This window comes from Papio anubis, chromosome 10 (genome assembly GCF_008728515.1).
Source record: "Papio anubis isolate 15944 chromosome 10, Panubis1.0, whole genome shotgun sequence".
In the NCBI taxonomy this organism is placed as follows: domain Eukaryota; kingdom Metazoa; phylum Chordata; class Mammalia; order Primates; family Cercopithecidae; genus Papio; species Papio anubis.
In genome coordinates, this window is record NC_044985.1 from 87,269,297 (window position 1) to 87,286,759 (window position 17,463).

The 17,463-nt window shown below is 36.8% G+C and overlaps 1 protein-coding gene across 20 annotated transcripts in view; it reads left to right on the forward strand.

Annotated features, from left to right (window-relative positions):
* The window catches only part of ABI2 (abl interactor 2), a 116,185-nt gene that overhangs the window by 64,557 nt on the left and 34,165 nt on the right, over positions 1–17,463 (forward strand). For 6 of the 20 annotated variants that reach the window (XM_017946816.3, XM_017946820.3, XM_017946818.3 and 3 more), the window contains 5 exons: positions 128–225; positions 3,771–3,917; positions 4,686–4,810; positions 5,822–6,004; positions 11,471–11,629. In XM_017946816.3, the coding sequence (XP_017802305.1) occupies positions 128–225; positions 3,771–3,917; positions 4,686–4,810; positions 5,822–6,004; positions 11,471–11,629 (712 nt within the window). The remainder of the gene's footprint in view (positions 1–127; positions 226–3,770; positions 3,918–4,685; positions 4,811–5,821; positions 6,005–11,470; positions 11,630–17,463) is intronic. The other 14 variants (XM_017946823.3, XM_017946825.3, XM_031651474.1 and 11 more) reach the window with 5 other exon arrangements.

Sequence of the window (17,463 nt, forward strand, 5' to 3'; positions counted from 1 at the left end):
CATGGCCTCTAATTTTTTCCCTGTATTTAAACCTTCCCCTCCTTTGTTACGTAGTGTAGCATTATTTCCCAAAAATGCCACTTTATTTCACTGCATACAAGTTTGAGTTTTCCTTAAAATTTTTTAGGTGAGTACCCAGAACATGAAGATGGGTGGGCTGCCGCGTACCACACCTCCAACTCAGAAGCCCCCTAGTCCCCCTATGTCAGGGAAAGGGACACTTGGGTGAGTATATAACTAAGTAGTAATTGAAAACCATTTCATGTAGTATTGTTTAAAAAGGAAGCACAACATATATTTAAATTATTTTTTGAGTATTTGAAGAGAGAACATTTTCTTTGTAGGATTATTGTTTGTGTGTATAACTTTCTCTTCTCTTGGGAAACACATTTTTATAGTTCAAAAAGATTCGTTTAGAAATTGTTTTTCTAGTGAATTTAAAATTTGAGGTAAAATCCTAGCCCAAGTTCATGATTTATTGTAAATTGCAGTCTAATTTTAATTCCTTTTCTTTCAGAAAATTTATATAGTCTTTTATATTACAGTTTAACTCCAACTATCCATTTTAAGCTGTGTAGATTATAAAATTCTGTAAAACCTACAAGAATATTGAGCTTTAGGCCAGGTGTGGTGGCTCATGCCTGTAATCCAGACACTTTGAGAGATGGAAGTGAGCAGATCACTTGAGCCCAGGAGTTTAAGACTGGCATGGGCAACATGGTGAAACCCTATCTCTACGAAAAATACAAAAATAAGCTGGGTATGGTGGTGCATGCACCTGTAGCCCCAGCTACTCGCGAGGCTGAGACAGGAGGATCACTGGAGCCCAGGAGGTTGAGGCTGCAGTGAGCCGTGATCATACCACTGTGCTGCAGCCTCGGTGGCAGAGTGAGACCCTGTCTCAAAAAAAAAAAAAAAAGAAGAATATGGAGCTTTATTTTAGTCCTACAGAGTTGGGCTCTAGATTTGACATTTGGCAAAAATGACCAATTAATGGAAAAGCTTGACTTTTTTCTTCTAGAGCATCGTATTATAAACTTGGCTTATTGTGATTGAGATTTATGATTAGGTTGGCATAGTATAGCCCAGAAGCCAGATGATTAAAATTCTGTTTCAGCTGTGCTGTAACTTTATAGTTCCTGCATAGTCAGCTGCCGAGAATTCAGTTTTTTCATCTGTAAAAGGGGGGGTAATATTTGTCCTCTATCAACTTTTCAGGGTCACTGTACCACAAATTGGATTTTAAAAAATGTATAAGACAAAGACAAAATGTTTTGACAACCATTGGCTTTATTATATATGCTAAACAAGTTTTTAATTGACAGTCTTGTTTTTGGCTCCCTCACCACTACCACCACCACCATCACTACCAGCAGCAGCAGCAGCAGCAGCAGCAGCAGCAGCAGCAGCAACAACAACAACAAAAAAAAAACAACCACAAACCTTCCAAAAACCAAAACCCAGTCAAGCACTGTGAATCACGATAGGACAAACTGATTTGAGATACAGTGGAGGATAGTGCTGAAAGAGGGATAATAGGACAGTAGGAGACCAAAGAATAAAAATAAATTCCAACCAGGAATAGGATGACTCTATTAGGGGTAGACAAAATAATTCTGCTTAGAGAGAGAGAAAATCTAGTGGATCAAGTAAGATTTAAACTTCAAGGTAGAATGTAGATGGCATAGTAGTGTATAATGTTGCCAGGGGTGGGGGTAGAGAGATGAAGAGGAACTCTGTTTTTATTTTCCTATGGAAGCATTTACATTTGTATCATGTGTAGTGCCTTATGGATTTTGTTGGGTTTTAAATCAAAATTGTTAGTAAGATAAGTTACTTAGTCCCTAGAAAGTCCCTAGAAAAATGAAACTTTGTGTTCTCAAGTTTTGAAGATTTGCTCATATACCAGTGTTTGTTTTCCTTGTATATTAGCAATGGTTCTGCAGGATCCTTGAGGACCACAGTTGCTGAGACCCACTCTGCTAGTTGATGGCTATAACCTATTTTTCCACATAGTCTTTGCCTTGTCACATTTTGTTCCTTTGCTTTTTTAAAGAAAAATCTTCTTTTTGTCATTGCCTTCACTCTATAGTTCTCAATTATCAAAGAATTTTTACTTGGATGCAACAGAACTTGTTATTTTTTTTGAGACAGTCTCAATGGAGTGCGGTGGTACAATGTTGACTCACTACAACCTCTGCCTCCTGTGCCCAGGCAATTCTCTTGCCTCCGGGCGATTCTCCTGCCTCAGCCTACTGAGTAGCTGCGATTACAGGTGCATGCCACCATTCCCAGCTAATTTTTGTATTTTTAGTACAGATGTGGTTTCACCGTGTTGGCCAGGCTGGTCTCAAATCCTGAGCTCAGGTGCTCTGCCCACCCCGGCCTCCCAAAGTGCTGGGATTACAGGCATGAGCCACTGCACCCGGCCACAACAAAACATTTTTATTGCCTAGGAAAAATTGTCTGAAAATTAGATGTTGGAGAAATTAATGTTTCCCATTTTATTTTTTAATAATTGCATTATAATTTAAGAGATGCTGGAACTTCCTTTTAGTATTTTAAATCCAAAGTCCGACATTACTTTTTTCTCTTTTGACCCAAGATTTCATCCAGTGTCCCTTATTTTATTTTTAATTACCAATGTATATACTTATGTAAAGAGACTTTGAAGGGTAGTAGAGTAAATTGCAAAGTGATTTCATCCAAAATCAGTGATCCATAACTTGAGTGCCCCAGGAGAGCAATAGTTAAAGAAACTCTGGGATCCATACATTAAGTCATTAGAGCAACATCATTTCAGGAAAAGAAAACTTTTTAATTTTCACATCTTGATCAGTTCTTATTCTTTTAGTGACCAAGATCTCATCTAAAATATGTCAATTGACTGTTTATCATAAAGAGTTTGGAAGCCTAAGTAGAAATGAGAACTAATTTAATAATCACTAATTTCCCCATGTGCATCCTGTTTCCTGTCATATTTCCTTTCTTCCCCTTTTCATCCTCCTTATGAGGAAATTTTGGGAAAAGGTGGGAAATATGTGTTAATAAAATCCAGTCTGATTTGTATTTTACAGTTCAAAGTAAATAATATAGAAAGGCTGTTGTGGTGGTCATTCGCTTCCCCCCACCTTTGTAAATGTTGAACTCTGAGGAGGGAAAGAGAAAAGAGATCAAGGTGAAAGTTGAGGGAGAAAGTGAGAATGGAAGATGAGATTAAAGTGTGTATTTTTGTATACAGATGTACTTTAATTTCTATGTATTTGGTATATAGAAAGGGAAATGAGTTATTATGGCTAGTAATGATCATCAGTGTGGGGGTTATAGATCCGAAATCTAGATTTGTGGTTCCTGTCTTTGAATATCTTTGGTTAGGGAGAGAAGGGAGAGGAGAATAATTAGTGCATTCATGAAGTACAGTTGGGAGACTTCAATATGATACTAAAAGAATTCCAACTCTTCTAAGAAGAGAGTAGGGTCTGGGAAATATTGGCTTAAATGGTAGAGAACCTTTGTGCTCTTTGAGAATAAATGAACAAAATTGCATTAGCACAGGGAAATGAGGTTGGAGACTGAAAAATAACAATATTCACCAAAACCCTAATGGTAGAGAAGTGATACATTAGTAAAGACTGAAATTGGTAGCTGGGTTATGTTAAAACACATTTCCTATCTCTGATTACAAATTGTATCTCACTGCTGGCAACTCTTTGAATTTATTGTGCCGAAACTTGCTTAATCATACAATACATACGCTCTTCTTTTTGTAGGCGGCACTCCCCCTATCGCACACTGGAGCCAGTGCGTCCTCCAGTGGTACCAAATGATTACGTACCTAGCCCAACCCGTAATATGGCTCCCTCGCAGCAGAGCCCTGTGAGGACAGCTTCTGTGAATCAAAGAAATCGAACTTACAGGTATTTTCTCTACCTCAGTGCAAAATGTGATGGTCATAGTACCATAATCTGTTCAGATTACTTCAGGTAAATCTCTCATTTTCCAAGCACTAAGTTCTTTTCCTCACTCTCCTCTCCCAAACCTCATCTGATTTCACCTCTCTCTCCTCATGTTCTGATGCAACTTTGAGCAGTCAGGAAGTTGATAAAGAACAGACATCTCGAAGTGCAGACTTCTCTCCAAGTTTTAAGAGTTTAGTTGATCTGGAAAAAAAATTATGGACCAAATGTGGGAAATGTCAGGTTGTTTTTTGGTGGAACTTTACAGATGAAAAACTATACATAATAAAACATTAATATGGGATCGTACATCAAAGTATGATTGTGAATTAAAATTACTCAAATCTGTTTAGGAAAATGTTTTTATTATAAAAGAAGTTTCTTCAGATAGGCATTAAACTGGAATATAAAAAGGCAATATTGTTTTAATGTGTTAAACCTCAACATTTATCACTTATATTTCTGGATAATTTTTTCAAAATGTCAAAACAAGCTTATTGAACTCAGTTTTTCCCTCAACTTTATTATGAAAAATACACACACACACACACACACACACACTTTTTTTAACCTGTCACTGACTTGGAGCTCAAGGAAATTTTTTTTTGAAGTGGAACGCTTTTGAATTACCTTTATTGTAGCTACATTCATCTCAGAAAATGTTGGGAAGTGCTGATGATCTCTTACTGTTTATAAATACTCATGTTTTGGTGGCTCTTATTTCTTTAGCAGCAGTGGGAGTAGTGGAGGGAGCCACCCAAGTAGTCGGAGCAGCAGTCGAGAGAACAGTGGAAGTGGTAGTGTGGGGGTTCCTATTGCTGTTCCTACTCCATCTCCTCCCAGTGTCTTTCCAGGTAAAACATTCATGGTGCCTCATCTTCACTTTTCCTTTCTGAATTTGATTCAATTTGTGATTTAATTATGGTGGGCTTTCTTCATAATCAGGATTTTTTTTTTCTTTAGGAATCATAAATATTGGGAAGTCTTTATATATTTGTTATTTGTAATCTAGTGATTTGTAAGTGTTTGCTCAGTTTGCACTTCTCTTTATGCCTTTGGTGATGTGGCTCAGTTGCTGCTTTCAGGTTTCAGATCACGCTTTGTTATGAGTTACAAGTTTAATTCCAGCTAGTGTTATGACAGTGCAGTCTTCGGACGCAGTGGGAACTGAGTGTGAGAATCATATTAGTAACAGAAGATTGGGCAGATAATGAAAAGTAGTTTTGACAGTTAAATTTAGTGGACGTATTGGAATTTAGTAGTCTCTGAAAATGCTACCCTCTTTGAAACCGAAAAGTTGCTTATTTGATTCGAGGAGATACACACTTAAAACTTAGTTTTAAAAACATGACACAAAATACATTAATAGAATGTTACATACTTAATTACTTATAGTAACAAGTAGATAATGCCTTTTAAAAATCGTAAAGATTTGTGTTTTAAAAAAACTCTCTCTTTTTTTTTTGCCTGATATCTGGAATATGTCTATTTTCTGATTTGTCTAATTCAAAATGGAAAACTGTTCTTTTTAGTGTATTATGTTAGTTTTGTATACTATATACGGAATGTTATGCTAAAAATAACAATATGAAGGGAACACTTTTCTTCTGGAGTAGTGCTTTCAAATAAAAAGGAATGTTTGTTTTTAATGAATTGAAAAAATCTGTACGTTACCCTGAGTGTCTTGAATTATTTGCTGCTTATGTAGACATCTTTTAACATAAGTTTTATTCTTTTTTTCAACTCTATTCTTTTGGTTAGTGTTAAGCACTGAATATCTAACATTAAATACTCTAATACCTTTTCTAATCCTGCCTCATATGATTGCCTCATTAATGCTGCCTCTTACTCCTCTTTCCCCTCAGCCCCTGCTGGCTCTGCTGGCACTCCTCCCCTTCCTGCTACTTCTGCATCTGCCCCTGCCCCTCTTGTTCCTGCTACTGTCCCTTCCTCCACTGCCCCAGACGCTGCTGCTGGGGGTGCCCAGACCCTTGCTGATGGCTTCACTTCTCCAACTCCCCCTGTTGTTTCTTCCACTCCCCCTACAGGTAAGTATTTGCTTATTAATTGGCAGGCAGATCCAGTCATCTGGCTATTCTCTTACTTGCACCTTTGATTTTTTTTTTTGTTTTTGGTTTGATTGTACTTTGTATTAAAAAAAATAAGAATAATGTACTAAGAAAGTCTGTGACCAGAGATTAGCATTTCCTGAGAAAATTGAGGTAAAGTTTCTCATACATTTTTCCAATAGGGTAGCATAAATTTATGTTCTTTTATTGCTTGAATTTCATTTATTAGAGATTTTTAAGTTAATATGGAGCTACCTTATGTACAGTTTTTGGAAATTGTCATTAGAAATATTTTTATTACAGGTTAAATGATTAACAAAAGTCTATTACAATAATTCTAAGGTATATTTTATAGGAAATATTTGATACAACAAATGGAAAGCCTCTGTACGTCTGTTTTTAACAGAATCTGTTGCTTATTATAGCAGCATTGGAAACTCATAGACAATGTACTTGTAAAGAATTTCAGATTTATTTAAGTTGGCTAGTGTTTTAAAATTGCAATCTAAAATCTGTTTTGATTGGGGAGGAGATAGACTCAATTGCTACAAAATGTATTTGTACAGTTAATGATGCTGGCTAGTAAACAGGTTCTTATCTGCTATAAAATATATGTGTTTGGACATATATCACTGTATTAGTCTGTTCTCACAATGCTATAAATACCTGAGACTGGGTAATTTATGCAGAAAAGAGGTTTAATTGGCTAACGGTTCTTCAGGTTGTACAGGAAGCATGATACTGGCATCTGCTCGGCTTCTGAGGAGGCCTCAGGAAACTTACACTCATGGCCTGAAGCAGAGGGGAAGCACACTGGTCACATGGCCAGAGTAGGAGCAAGAGGACAAAGGGGGAGGTGCTACACACTTAAACAACCAGATCTCATTATTGCAAGAACAGCTCCAAGGGGGATGGTGCTAAACGATGAGAAACCACCCTTGTGATCCAGTCACCTCCCCCCAAGCCTCACCTCCAACATTGGGGATTACAGTTCAACATGAGATTTGACACAGGGACACAGATTCAAAGCATATCAATCACTGTAGTGTTCCACTTGCCAGTAAAGAGCTTCATAGCATTTACATTCAGCTTTGCTGTTATACATGTTAAACATATATAAGATCTTTACATGTTTTAAAAGACACTTTTAGCCAAAGTGGATTTCGGATGGTGTCTTATGGGATTCCTTCTATATGACTTTTAAAGAAAAGCTTTCTGCAGTAGATAAATGTAAACATGGGCTGTTTTTTGATACAGATACAACTGTTAGGCCAAACTAACTAGTTAAATATAGGAATCTCCTTGTGCTCCGGCTTTGATAAAGAATGCATCGGAAAGGACAAATCACCCCCAACTGAGAGTCTATGTTTTAGTAATTAAATATTAGTTGAGTAACAGGTGCCTGGCTCACTGTTCACGAAATAAACGTTTGTTGTGTGAGGGGATAATTAACTGTGGTTTTTGAAACAAAAAGCAAGGTAAATGCCTTTTAATAATTTATATCAGGGTAGTCTCTTTTATACAGTATCTGAGTTACCAAGCAATTTTTTTCTTTTTACTAAGGGATAACTTATGTACAGTAAAATTCACCCGTATACCACGTATGTTTGTGAGTTTTGACAAAGGTGTACTGACACGTAGTTGCCACCACAATCAAGATATAGAACAGTCCTATCATCACAAAAATTTCCTCCATGCCCCCTTTTTATAGTCAATCCTTCCCCTCCACTCCCAGTTCCTGGTAAGCCGTTGATGTGTTTTTTGTCTCTAAAGTTGTGCCTTTTTAAGAATAACACATAAATGAAAGCATATGGTATGTAGCTTTTTTGATCTGTTTTTTTGGCCAGATGCATTTGAGAATTACCCATGTTGTTGCATGTTTAAGTATTTCATTACATTTTATTGCTTAGTAGTGTTGTATTGTATGGGGATATACCACAATTTGTTTATCCCTTTCTCAGAGGACATTTAGATTTTTCCAGTTTTGAGTGCTTATGAATAAAGTTGCCGTAAACATGTACATACGGGTTTTTTTGTGCACTTGAGTTTTTATTTCATTCAGGTAAATACCTAGGGAATAGAATTGCTGGGTTATAAGTAAATTTTTAACTTTATAAGAAACTGCCAAGTTGTTTTCCAAAATGGCTGTATAATGACTAATGATATTGACCATTTTTTTCATGTGCTTATTTGCCATGTGTATATCGTCTTTGGTGAAATATCTGTTCAAATGTTTTGCTCCTTCTCATCTTTTTAATAGGGTTTTTTTCCTTATCATTGAGTTCTTTTACTTTCTAAATATATGTCCTTTATAGATTATGAGTTACAAATACTTTCTTCCATTTTGTGATTCGTTTGCTTATTTTCTATTTTTTTTGGCGGGAGCGGGGGTGGGGGCGGCGGGAGGACAAAGTTTCACTCTTGGCATCCAGGCTGGAGTGCAGTGGCGTGATCTCGGCTCACCGCAGCCTCCACCTTGCAGGTTCAAGCGACTCTCCTGCCCAGCCTCCCAAGTAGCTGGGATTACAGGTGCCTGCCACCATGCCCAGTTAATTTTTGTATTTTTAGTAGGGACGGGGTTTCACCATGTTGGCCAAATTAGTCTTGAACTCCTGACTTCAGGTGATCCGCTTGCCTCGGCCTCCCAAAGTGCTGGGATTACAGGCGTGAGCCACTGGGCCCAGCCTGTTCATTTATTTTTTTAATGTATTTCAAATAGCAGAAATTCTTCATTTTTATTAAGTGTTAGTTTTCATTTTTTTTTTTTTTTTAATGAATTGTGCTTTGGTGGCGTATCTAAGAATTCTTTACCTGAAGTCATAAAGATTTTGTTCTGTGTTTTCTTCTAGAAGTTTTTAGTTTCAGGTTTTATCGTTAGGTTTATGATAATTAGGTATATATATTTTTAAAATCCCAAATGGTAAATCTCTCATTAATAGTGTGAATAGTGTCTTTTTTTTTTTTTTGAGACAGACAGCCCAGGCTGGAGTACAGTGGTGATCTCGGCTCACTGCAACCTCTGTTGCCTGGACTCAAGCGATTCTCCTGCCTTAGCCTCCTGAGGAGCTAGGATTACAAGCGTGAGCCACCACACCCAGCTAATTTTTTGTACTTTTAATGGAGACAAGGTTTCATCGTGTTGGTCAGGCTGGTCTTGAACTCCTGATCTGAAGTGATCCACCCGCCTCCACCTCCCATAGTGCTGGGATTAAAGGCCTGAGCCATCATGCCCAGCCCATGTGAGGTTTTAGACTAGATCTAACTATATAAAATTCATAATGATGTTAATCCAGATGTTTTTAACTTGATCCTAGGTTTGTATTAGTTTGTTATAGATTAATTACTGAAATGCTAATAATTGTATTCAGTGGTTCAAATAACTAAATATGCCTTTTAAATCATTTGTACGTTTTCATGTTTATCATGGTTACAGAGGCTTCTCAATTGATAGCGGATTATGTTTAAGCTTGAGTGCTTAAGATTTTATACAACACAATGGAGTTTTAGGTTTTTGAGACACATGTAAGATGATTAAATGTTATAACAAGCCTTGAGTGCTCTTATAATCTATATGACTCCATATGAATCTAAGCTTGATAAACTTACAGTTCCTATAGAGCAATTTTAGTCATGTAAAGCCATTTCATAATAATAGACAAGATGAAAAATTGTCAAAGTGTTTTTTTCCTCTATTACTTTAAAATTACCAAGAAGATAGTCTCATATTAAAGTAGAATACAGGTGGTAAGATTCAACTGAGATATATGAAGCCTGGAAGAGGATATGACTGCAGTGTTTGATCATGAAGATTTGAACAAATCAAGCATTCATCAAATTATACATTACATAAGTCTTAATCTCACTGTGTTTCAAGTAGTTTATTTTAGAATTAAAAAAATTTCAGGATAACCTTAGGCACAAATGGTTAGATGAATATGCCAGATATCATCTGTTCCCCCAGTGCCCCCTCCTCTACTCTCCCCTTTTCTCCAGTAGGCTGACCTCCAGGAAATGCTTCAATGGATTCTTTTGCCTTCTGGCTTCCTGTTGGGTTTAGCAAAAGTGTTTTTTTTCTTCTTCTTCACTTATCTCCTCTTTTCTCCCTTTCTCTTTCTCCTTTCCTTTCCCCTCCTCTATCCTTTTGCCCTCCTCCACCTTCATCTTCTCCTCCTCTAGCTTCCCATCCCCTTTCTGCTTTCTTCTCCACCTACTTATTTATCCCCCTCCTCTTCTCTCTTGCCCTCTCCTTCTCTCTTGTCTGCTGGTGTACTCTCTCATGGGTGCTGTAGTGCTCTGTCTGTAAGAAAAAGTTTTCAGCTTAATGTAGGTGGGAGTGAAGTCAAGGTAAAGTTTAGGGAGTGGATTATATTATTAGGAAATTGATGGATTATGGAATCATGTCTGCAGTTGACATTAGCTGTGGAAGAACTCTCAAGAGAGCAAAATACAGTGAAATTGATGATAACTGTGTATGGACTTAGGGATGGTATTAAAAATAAGATATATTTTGACCCTGTTTTTATATCTTAATTTTTTTCATGATTGTAAATTTTTTAGATTTTAATTTTAAGATAAAATAATGTAGCTTTCATGGTAGATTTTTTGATTAAATGAAAGAAGTGTTTGATTTGGAATCATGTCATTTAACCTTTTGTTGAAATACTTTATTTTCCTTTAAACAAACTTTTTTGCTACCTTACGTTTTTTATTATTTATTATTTTGGAATAAGACTATGTGTCAAACATTTTTTTCTCTTGCTTTCCCAAACGTGATTCTTGTTGATTTTAGTTTTCACTGTTTAGTGACTATATTTTGGGGGTGGAGTAGATAAATTTTAATTAATTGTGATGATTTTGAAACCCCATCAGATTTTTAATTTGGTGAAATAATAGTGTTAATTAGCAAACTGTTTGTTTATTTTGAGACAAGAGTCTCACTGTATCAGCCAGGCTGGAGTGCATTGGTGCAGTCTTGGCTCACTGCAACTTCCACCTCCTGAGTTCAAGTGATTCTCATGCCTCAGCCTCCCGAGTAGCTGGAATTACAGGCACATGCCACCATGCCTGGCTAATTTTTGTATTTTTAGTTGAATCGGGGTTTCACTGTGTTGGCCAGTCTGGTCTGAAACTCCTGACCTCAAATGATCTGCCTGCCTTGGCCTCCCAAAGTGCTGGGATTACAGGCATGAACCATTGCACCAGCCCTAATTAGTAAACTATTTAGATACAGCTTTCCAAACTTAATCATAGTTTTGTTTGCTTTTCTACTTTTGTACTATGATACAATATCAGCAAACAATAACTCACCTTGCATTGTGTATTTCAGATACTAGTTAAACTAGCTGTTGGTTTTAATTATTAAGATTTAGGCATTGTACATAAAGTATTTAATGATCTGAGATAATTTTCTTTTAATGACATATGTATGTTCTATCTCTTTTTCAGGTCATCCTGTACAGTTTTACAGCATGAATAGGCCTGCCTCTCGCCATACTCCCCCAACAATAGGGGGCTCGTTGCCCTATAGACGCCCTCCTTCCATCACTTCACAAACAAGCCTTCAGAATCAGATGAATGGAGGACCTTTTTATAGCCAGAATCCAGGTTAGATTTTTTTTTTTTTTTGCATTCTATAGAATGTATCTAATTAAAAACTTTCAACTACAAAAAACCCTTAGTTACAAATAGTGCATGGTAGTGGTTAGTACCATTTGTTGAATGAATGGGAGAATGAATGAATTGTAGGTTGCTAATACTGTATCTTTCAATTCTTAAAAAAAATCAGTACGTGATTTCCAGGTAAAGTCATAGAACTTAATTTTTCTGAACAGAATTTTTTTGAATATTTTAGTGGTTATTTGCTTTTTAAAATAACATTGTGGTGAATGGTATTTCCTTTTTATTTCATCAGACATCCTTACTCTATAAATAACAAATAATGAAAGTTGGGTGCACATGAACAGAATTTAGAAGTAACAAAGGAAAAGAGAACATTTTTGAAGCTATTTTGTGCTAGGGAATTATATTAGCTTATACAATTCTCATACCAAACCCATGGTGGAAAAACTAGGAGTTGGGTAAATTGAATCAGATACAGTAATTACACTGAATAATCGGTTGTATCATGCATACGGAATAACTAATCTGGAACATATTTAATGCTATACATAATTATTATTTTGTTTACTCCCCAGAGAGGGCAAGAACAAATATTAGACACCATGACTATTGTGGACATGGTATGTCAACTTACTGTATTTTTCTGTATTTTTGCCAAGAAGCCAGTAAGCCTATGTGTGAACACCTCTGATATTGGGTTCAACTCATTCCATCTTTGATAAGCCTTGAATTTTATGGAGCTGCAGTTTATCTCTGTGGCTGCGATCTATAGTGATATTCTTTGTAAGAGTCTTGCAGAAGAAATTTGATCCTTCAGCATAAACACTTAATTTAACTAATGTTTTCATATTATCTCATTTGATTCTTAGAATCATGTACAAAATAAGATTGGTGATCATTTTCCTATATCTTATAGATGAGGAAAATGAGGCTGAGGTGATGGTTAGGTTAGGATTTGAACTTAGGTTTTCCAAGTTCCATGTTCTTTCTTTCTGTTCTTTAATTTTTTTTTTTTTTAAATTGAGATGGAGTCTCGCTCTGTTGCCCAGGATGGAGTGCAGTGGCGTGATCTCTGATCACTGCAACGCCCGCCTCCTGGGTTCAAGTGATTCTCCTGCCTCAGGCTCCTGAGTAGCTGGGATTACAGGCACCCACCACCACACCCAGCTAATTTTTGTATTTTGTTGTAGAGATGGGGTTTCACTATGTTGGCCAGGCTGGTCTCAAACTCCTGACCTTAAATGATCCACCCACCTCAGCCTCCTAGAGTGCTGGGATTACAGGCGTGAGTCACCGTGCCTGGCCTGAGTTCCATGTTCTTTCTATTGTCCTACCTACATATTAAAAAAAATCTTTTCTTACCCTCCCAAGTCTTCTCTTTTGTGGAGAGGAAGGTAGATGAAAGGATGTGATATAAAGTGCATGAAAGCCTGAGACCTTGTCAGTCTTTTAAACAGTTACATCCTGGAATACTGCTCAGGAACTGTTTGTTAAATGCCAAATGAATCCCTTGTTCATTTATCCAAATTCCTTCTCTGTTCTGGGTCCCTCTTGTAAGTTAAATGCTGTATTTGTAGTCCATCCAGTGCAAACCATAGTGTGAATACCAACTGCCTTAATTGATACATACTTCTATCTTTTATCACATTTTGTGTTTTTGGCTGTGCAGTTCTTTTTAAATCATTCCGAACTTAAATTTTGACAAAACTGCCCTTTTTATACATTCTTCTTTTAAACCATGTTTTCAGATTTACATTTGTTCAGGTGCTGTTTTGTATTTAAATGCATTTTTTATTTTTAAATTTTAGTTTATAAAAATTTTAAATTTTAGTTATAGCCTGTTTCATAGTTCTGCTGAAGCTGGGCTGTCTCCTTGGCCCTCTCAGATGTTAGTCCAAAATGGGTTGGTTCCATTATGGAACTGAGAGATGCTTCACTGTTAGAGCTTGAGACGAACTATACATGATATATAGTAAGTATATACAGGGAAATTTCTTTTTTCTTTTCTTTTCTTTTTTTTTTTTTTAAATGGAGTTGCGCTCTGTTGCCCAGGCTAGAGTGCAGTGGCACAATCTTGGCTCACTGCAACCTCACCTTCCCGGTTCAAGCGTTTCTCCTGCCTCAGCCTCCTGAGTAGCTGGGATTACAGGTACCTGCCACCACGCCTGGCTAATTTTTGTTTTGTTTTGTTTTGAGACTGAGTCTTGCTTTGTCACCCAGGCTGGAGTGCAGTGGTATAATCTCGGCTCACTGCAAACTCTACCTCCCGGGTTCAAGCAATTATCCTGCCTCAGCCTCCCAAGTAGCAGGGATTACAGGCGCCTGCCACCATGCCCAGCTAATTTTTGTATTTTTAGTAGAGACGGGGTTTCACCATCTTGGCCAAGCTGGTCTCAAACTCCTGACCTCAAGTCATCCGCTTGTCTCGGCCTCCCAGGGTGCTGGAATTACAGGCTTGAGCCACCGCACCCAGCCTATACAGGGATATTTCATGCTTTGTTCGTGTATGCTCCAAAATAGTCCTATGAGAACGCTGTAGGTAGAATTTATTTGAAGGCTGTTTAGGCACATATTTAAATGTATTTTATAATACATATTTCAATAGTTTCTTTGTAAATCTGATTTTCAAATGCTTGAAAGTATATGTTAAAGTAAAAATATTCCCACTTTATGAAATGATTTTAAGGAAAAGTATTTTTCTCACTCATGGAAGTAAGGTGAATTGGGATTGTTAGGCTTTCTGTGTAATGTGTGAGTCAATTTAGTTGCACTTTTTTGTTTTTCTGTACTCTGCTCTATTAAGTTCTGCCTTTCATCTCCAGGGATTTGATAACTGTTTAAAGTGGGTGGCCACAGCATTGTTAGTTGGTTAATCAGAGTACTTTTTCTAAACTAGTTTTTTTTCTAACTAAACCATTTTCTTGGAAGATCTCTTTTTGCAAGACTTAATGATTTGTGAATCAGTGTTCTAAGGCTGTTGGATGTACTTTTATTTTATATTCATTAGAATATTATTTATGAGTCAAGCGCTGTGGCAGGTGCCTGCAGTCCCAGCTACTCAGGAGGCTGAGGCAGAAGGATTGATTGAGCTAGGAGGTAGAAGTTTCAGTGAGCCAAGATTGTGCCACTGTACTCCAGCCTGGGCAACAGAGTGAGACCCTATCTCAAAAAAGAATTATGTAAGTCTTCTGTATTACTCCCACTGGCCCTGCAATTGTCCCTATTTTTTTCATATTTACAATAAGAATATTTGTTGTGCTTTCTCAAGTAACTAATACTCTGATTTAACAAAAATGATCTGAAGTGTGTGTTTTATGAGGTTTTTTTTCTTTTTTTTTGGTAATTGGAATCTTGCTGTGGTTGCATGCTTCTCAGGAAGTGAGCTGACAATCTGGAGGGTGTCATGTGAATATAAATTCAGTGGGGTTCTGTGAGGTGTACATCTAGCAGTGTTATTACTATATTTATTAATGTACAATTTGATCTGAGTTTGAAAAAGGGCAATTATAGGAGTTAAAATACGTAACACCCAGTGTCTAGTGCCAAGTCTTAGGAGCACAATAATTGTTTTTTCATGAGATTATTTCAGAAACAAGTTATTGAAAGGAACCCTTTGATCAGGGCATAACTGAAATCCCTTTGGTTCTCATTATTTCTTAATCTAATCCAGCCAATGAAATAGGAATACCAATTTATCATTCATGTTGCCAGTGGTAAGGGGGGGGGTCATAGAAACACATAGGGCTAATTATGAGTTAACAGTCTCTACTTTAAATGTAAATACGAAGCACCTTGTGGTCAAGAAGAATATACATATATCCATATGTGAGTATGTATATGTATACTTACATAAACCTTGTTTGTTAATGAATCAGTAATGTAGCATGTAAATATTAAAGGCTTTAGGAGAAAGTAGCATGTATTTTACTGCTCATAATTTCTTAAAAGTTTTTGGGAAAAAGTTCATAAAGTGAATGTTGGTTCCAAGAGATGTATAGTTCTATGAGATATAGGAGTTCCTGAATGGGTGTGCTGTTTCACAAAGAGAAAGTGTCAGGCTTAATAACCCCTGAATGGTATTAAAAGTGACTAAAAAAGTAGAAAACAATGTTGGGATAGTGCTATTGCAAAATAAAAGCCATTTCACATATTCTGTAAATGATTTGTGAAGTTACAGCACCACCATAAATGTCTAAAATGTCTAGAAGAATACTGATGTGATGGGGCTTTAGCAAAGTATAAATAAAGAGCAGGAGCAGGAAGATTTTTTTTTTTTTCCCCCAAAGTCTTGCTTTGTTTGTTGCCCAGGCTGGAGCGCAGTGGTGCAATCTCGGCTCACTGCAACCTCCACCTCCTGGGTTCGAGCGATTCTCCTGCCTCAGCCTCCCAAGCAGCTGGAACTACAGGTGCATGCCACCACGCCCCTCTCTCTCTCTTTTTTTTTTTTAAATAGAGACAAGGTTTCATCAGGTTGGCCAGGCTGGTCTCTGACTCCTGACCTCAAGTGATCCACTTCCATCTGGGGTTACAAAGGTCATCCCAAATTCTACTTTTCTCCAAGGCAAACCTTTAACAAGGTGGTCCAAATTAATTCAGATATCACATCATTTTCTTTTTGGACCATGTAAGATCTCATCTGACTAGAATGTCTGTGAGCCAGAATATACTGTCTTTCTTGGAGTTGAGCAGAAAACAAACCATTCTAAGAGAATTTAAGCAGAATTTTTAGCAAAGAATTGTCACAGTATTCAGTTCTAATCCTAGTCATTTTGTTACTGCCTTGGCCTCCCAAAGTGCTGGGATTACAGGTGTGAGCCATCGCGTCCAGCCTGAATTCACTTTTACCTACCTCTTGTTCTACATTGGTATTCATGTTTAGAAAATACTACACTTACAAATTGTTTATTTCCTTCACTGGGAAAAAAATATAAGCATCTAAACTCGCATGGGCTATATAACATACATATATATATCATCTAAATGTGATGTTCAGTAATGGCTTTAGAAGTAGTGTTTAGAGTGCTTATTTTGTCTAATATTCTCAGAGTATAAAGCTGTAAAAATAAGATGTAAAAACTTAATTTTATTTTTCCAAACCTTTTAAATTGGACATTTAAAATACAAGCTTCAGTGATGCTTCAAATAACTCTATAAATAACCAGGAAGGTTGTACTTGGAAAGTCTGTACATTTCATCAGCACAGACTCATCATTTAGGTTTGGTTTGCTTGGAAAGCCTTTTACTGTTTATATCTAAACGTTGCTTTGTGCACACAGCTGTAATTCTCATAGCTCTTCTACTTATGATCTCTTTATAAATTCCAGTCACATGGTGAGCCTGTCTTCACATTAACTTCATTCTTGTATATTGTGAAAATTATGTAACAGAATCTAAGTTTGGAGATCTTTTGGTAGTTATTGGGAGAGTCTTGTCTTATGAGGAATCATTTTAGCTAAATGAAATGAAAACAAGTTTGCTTCCTGCTCTTGTTTGCCTGTTCACAAAATGACTAGGATTAGAACTGAATATTGCAACAATTCTTTGCTCAGAATTCTGCTTAAATTCACTTAAAAATGGTTTGGTTTCAGCTCAACTCCAAGAAAGACAGTATATTCTGGCTCACAGACATTCTTGTCAGATGAGATCGTACATGGTCCAACAATAAAATGATGTGGTATCTGAATTAATTTGGACCACCTTGTTAAAGGTTTGTGCTGGAGAAAAGTAGAATTTGGGATGACCTTTGTAACCCCAGACGGAACTGAATTTTTGAACATGCCTTAGACTAGCTTTGAAAAAAGTCTAACTTGTTACCAAGT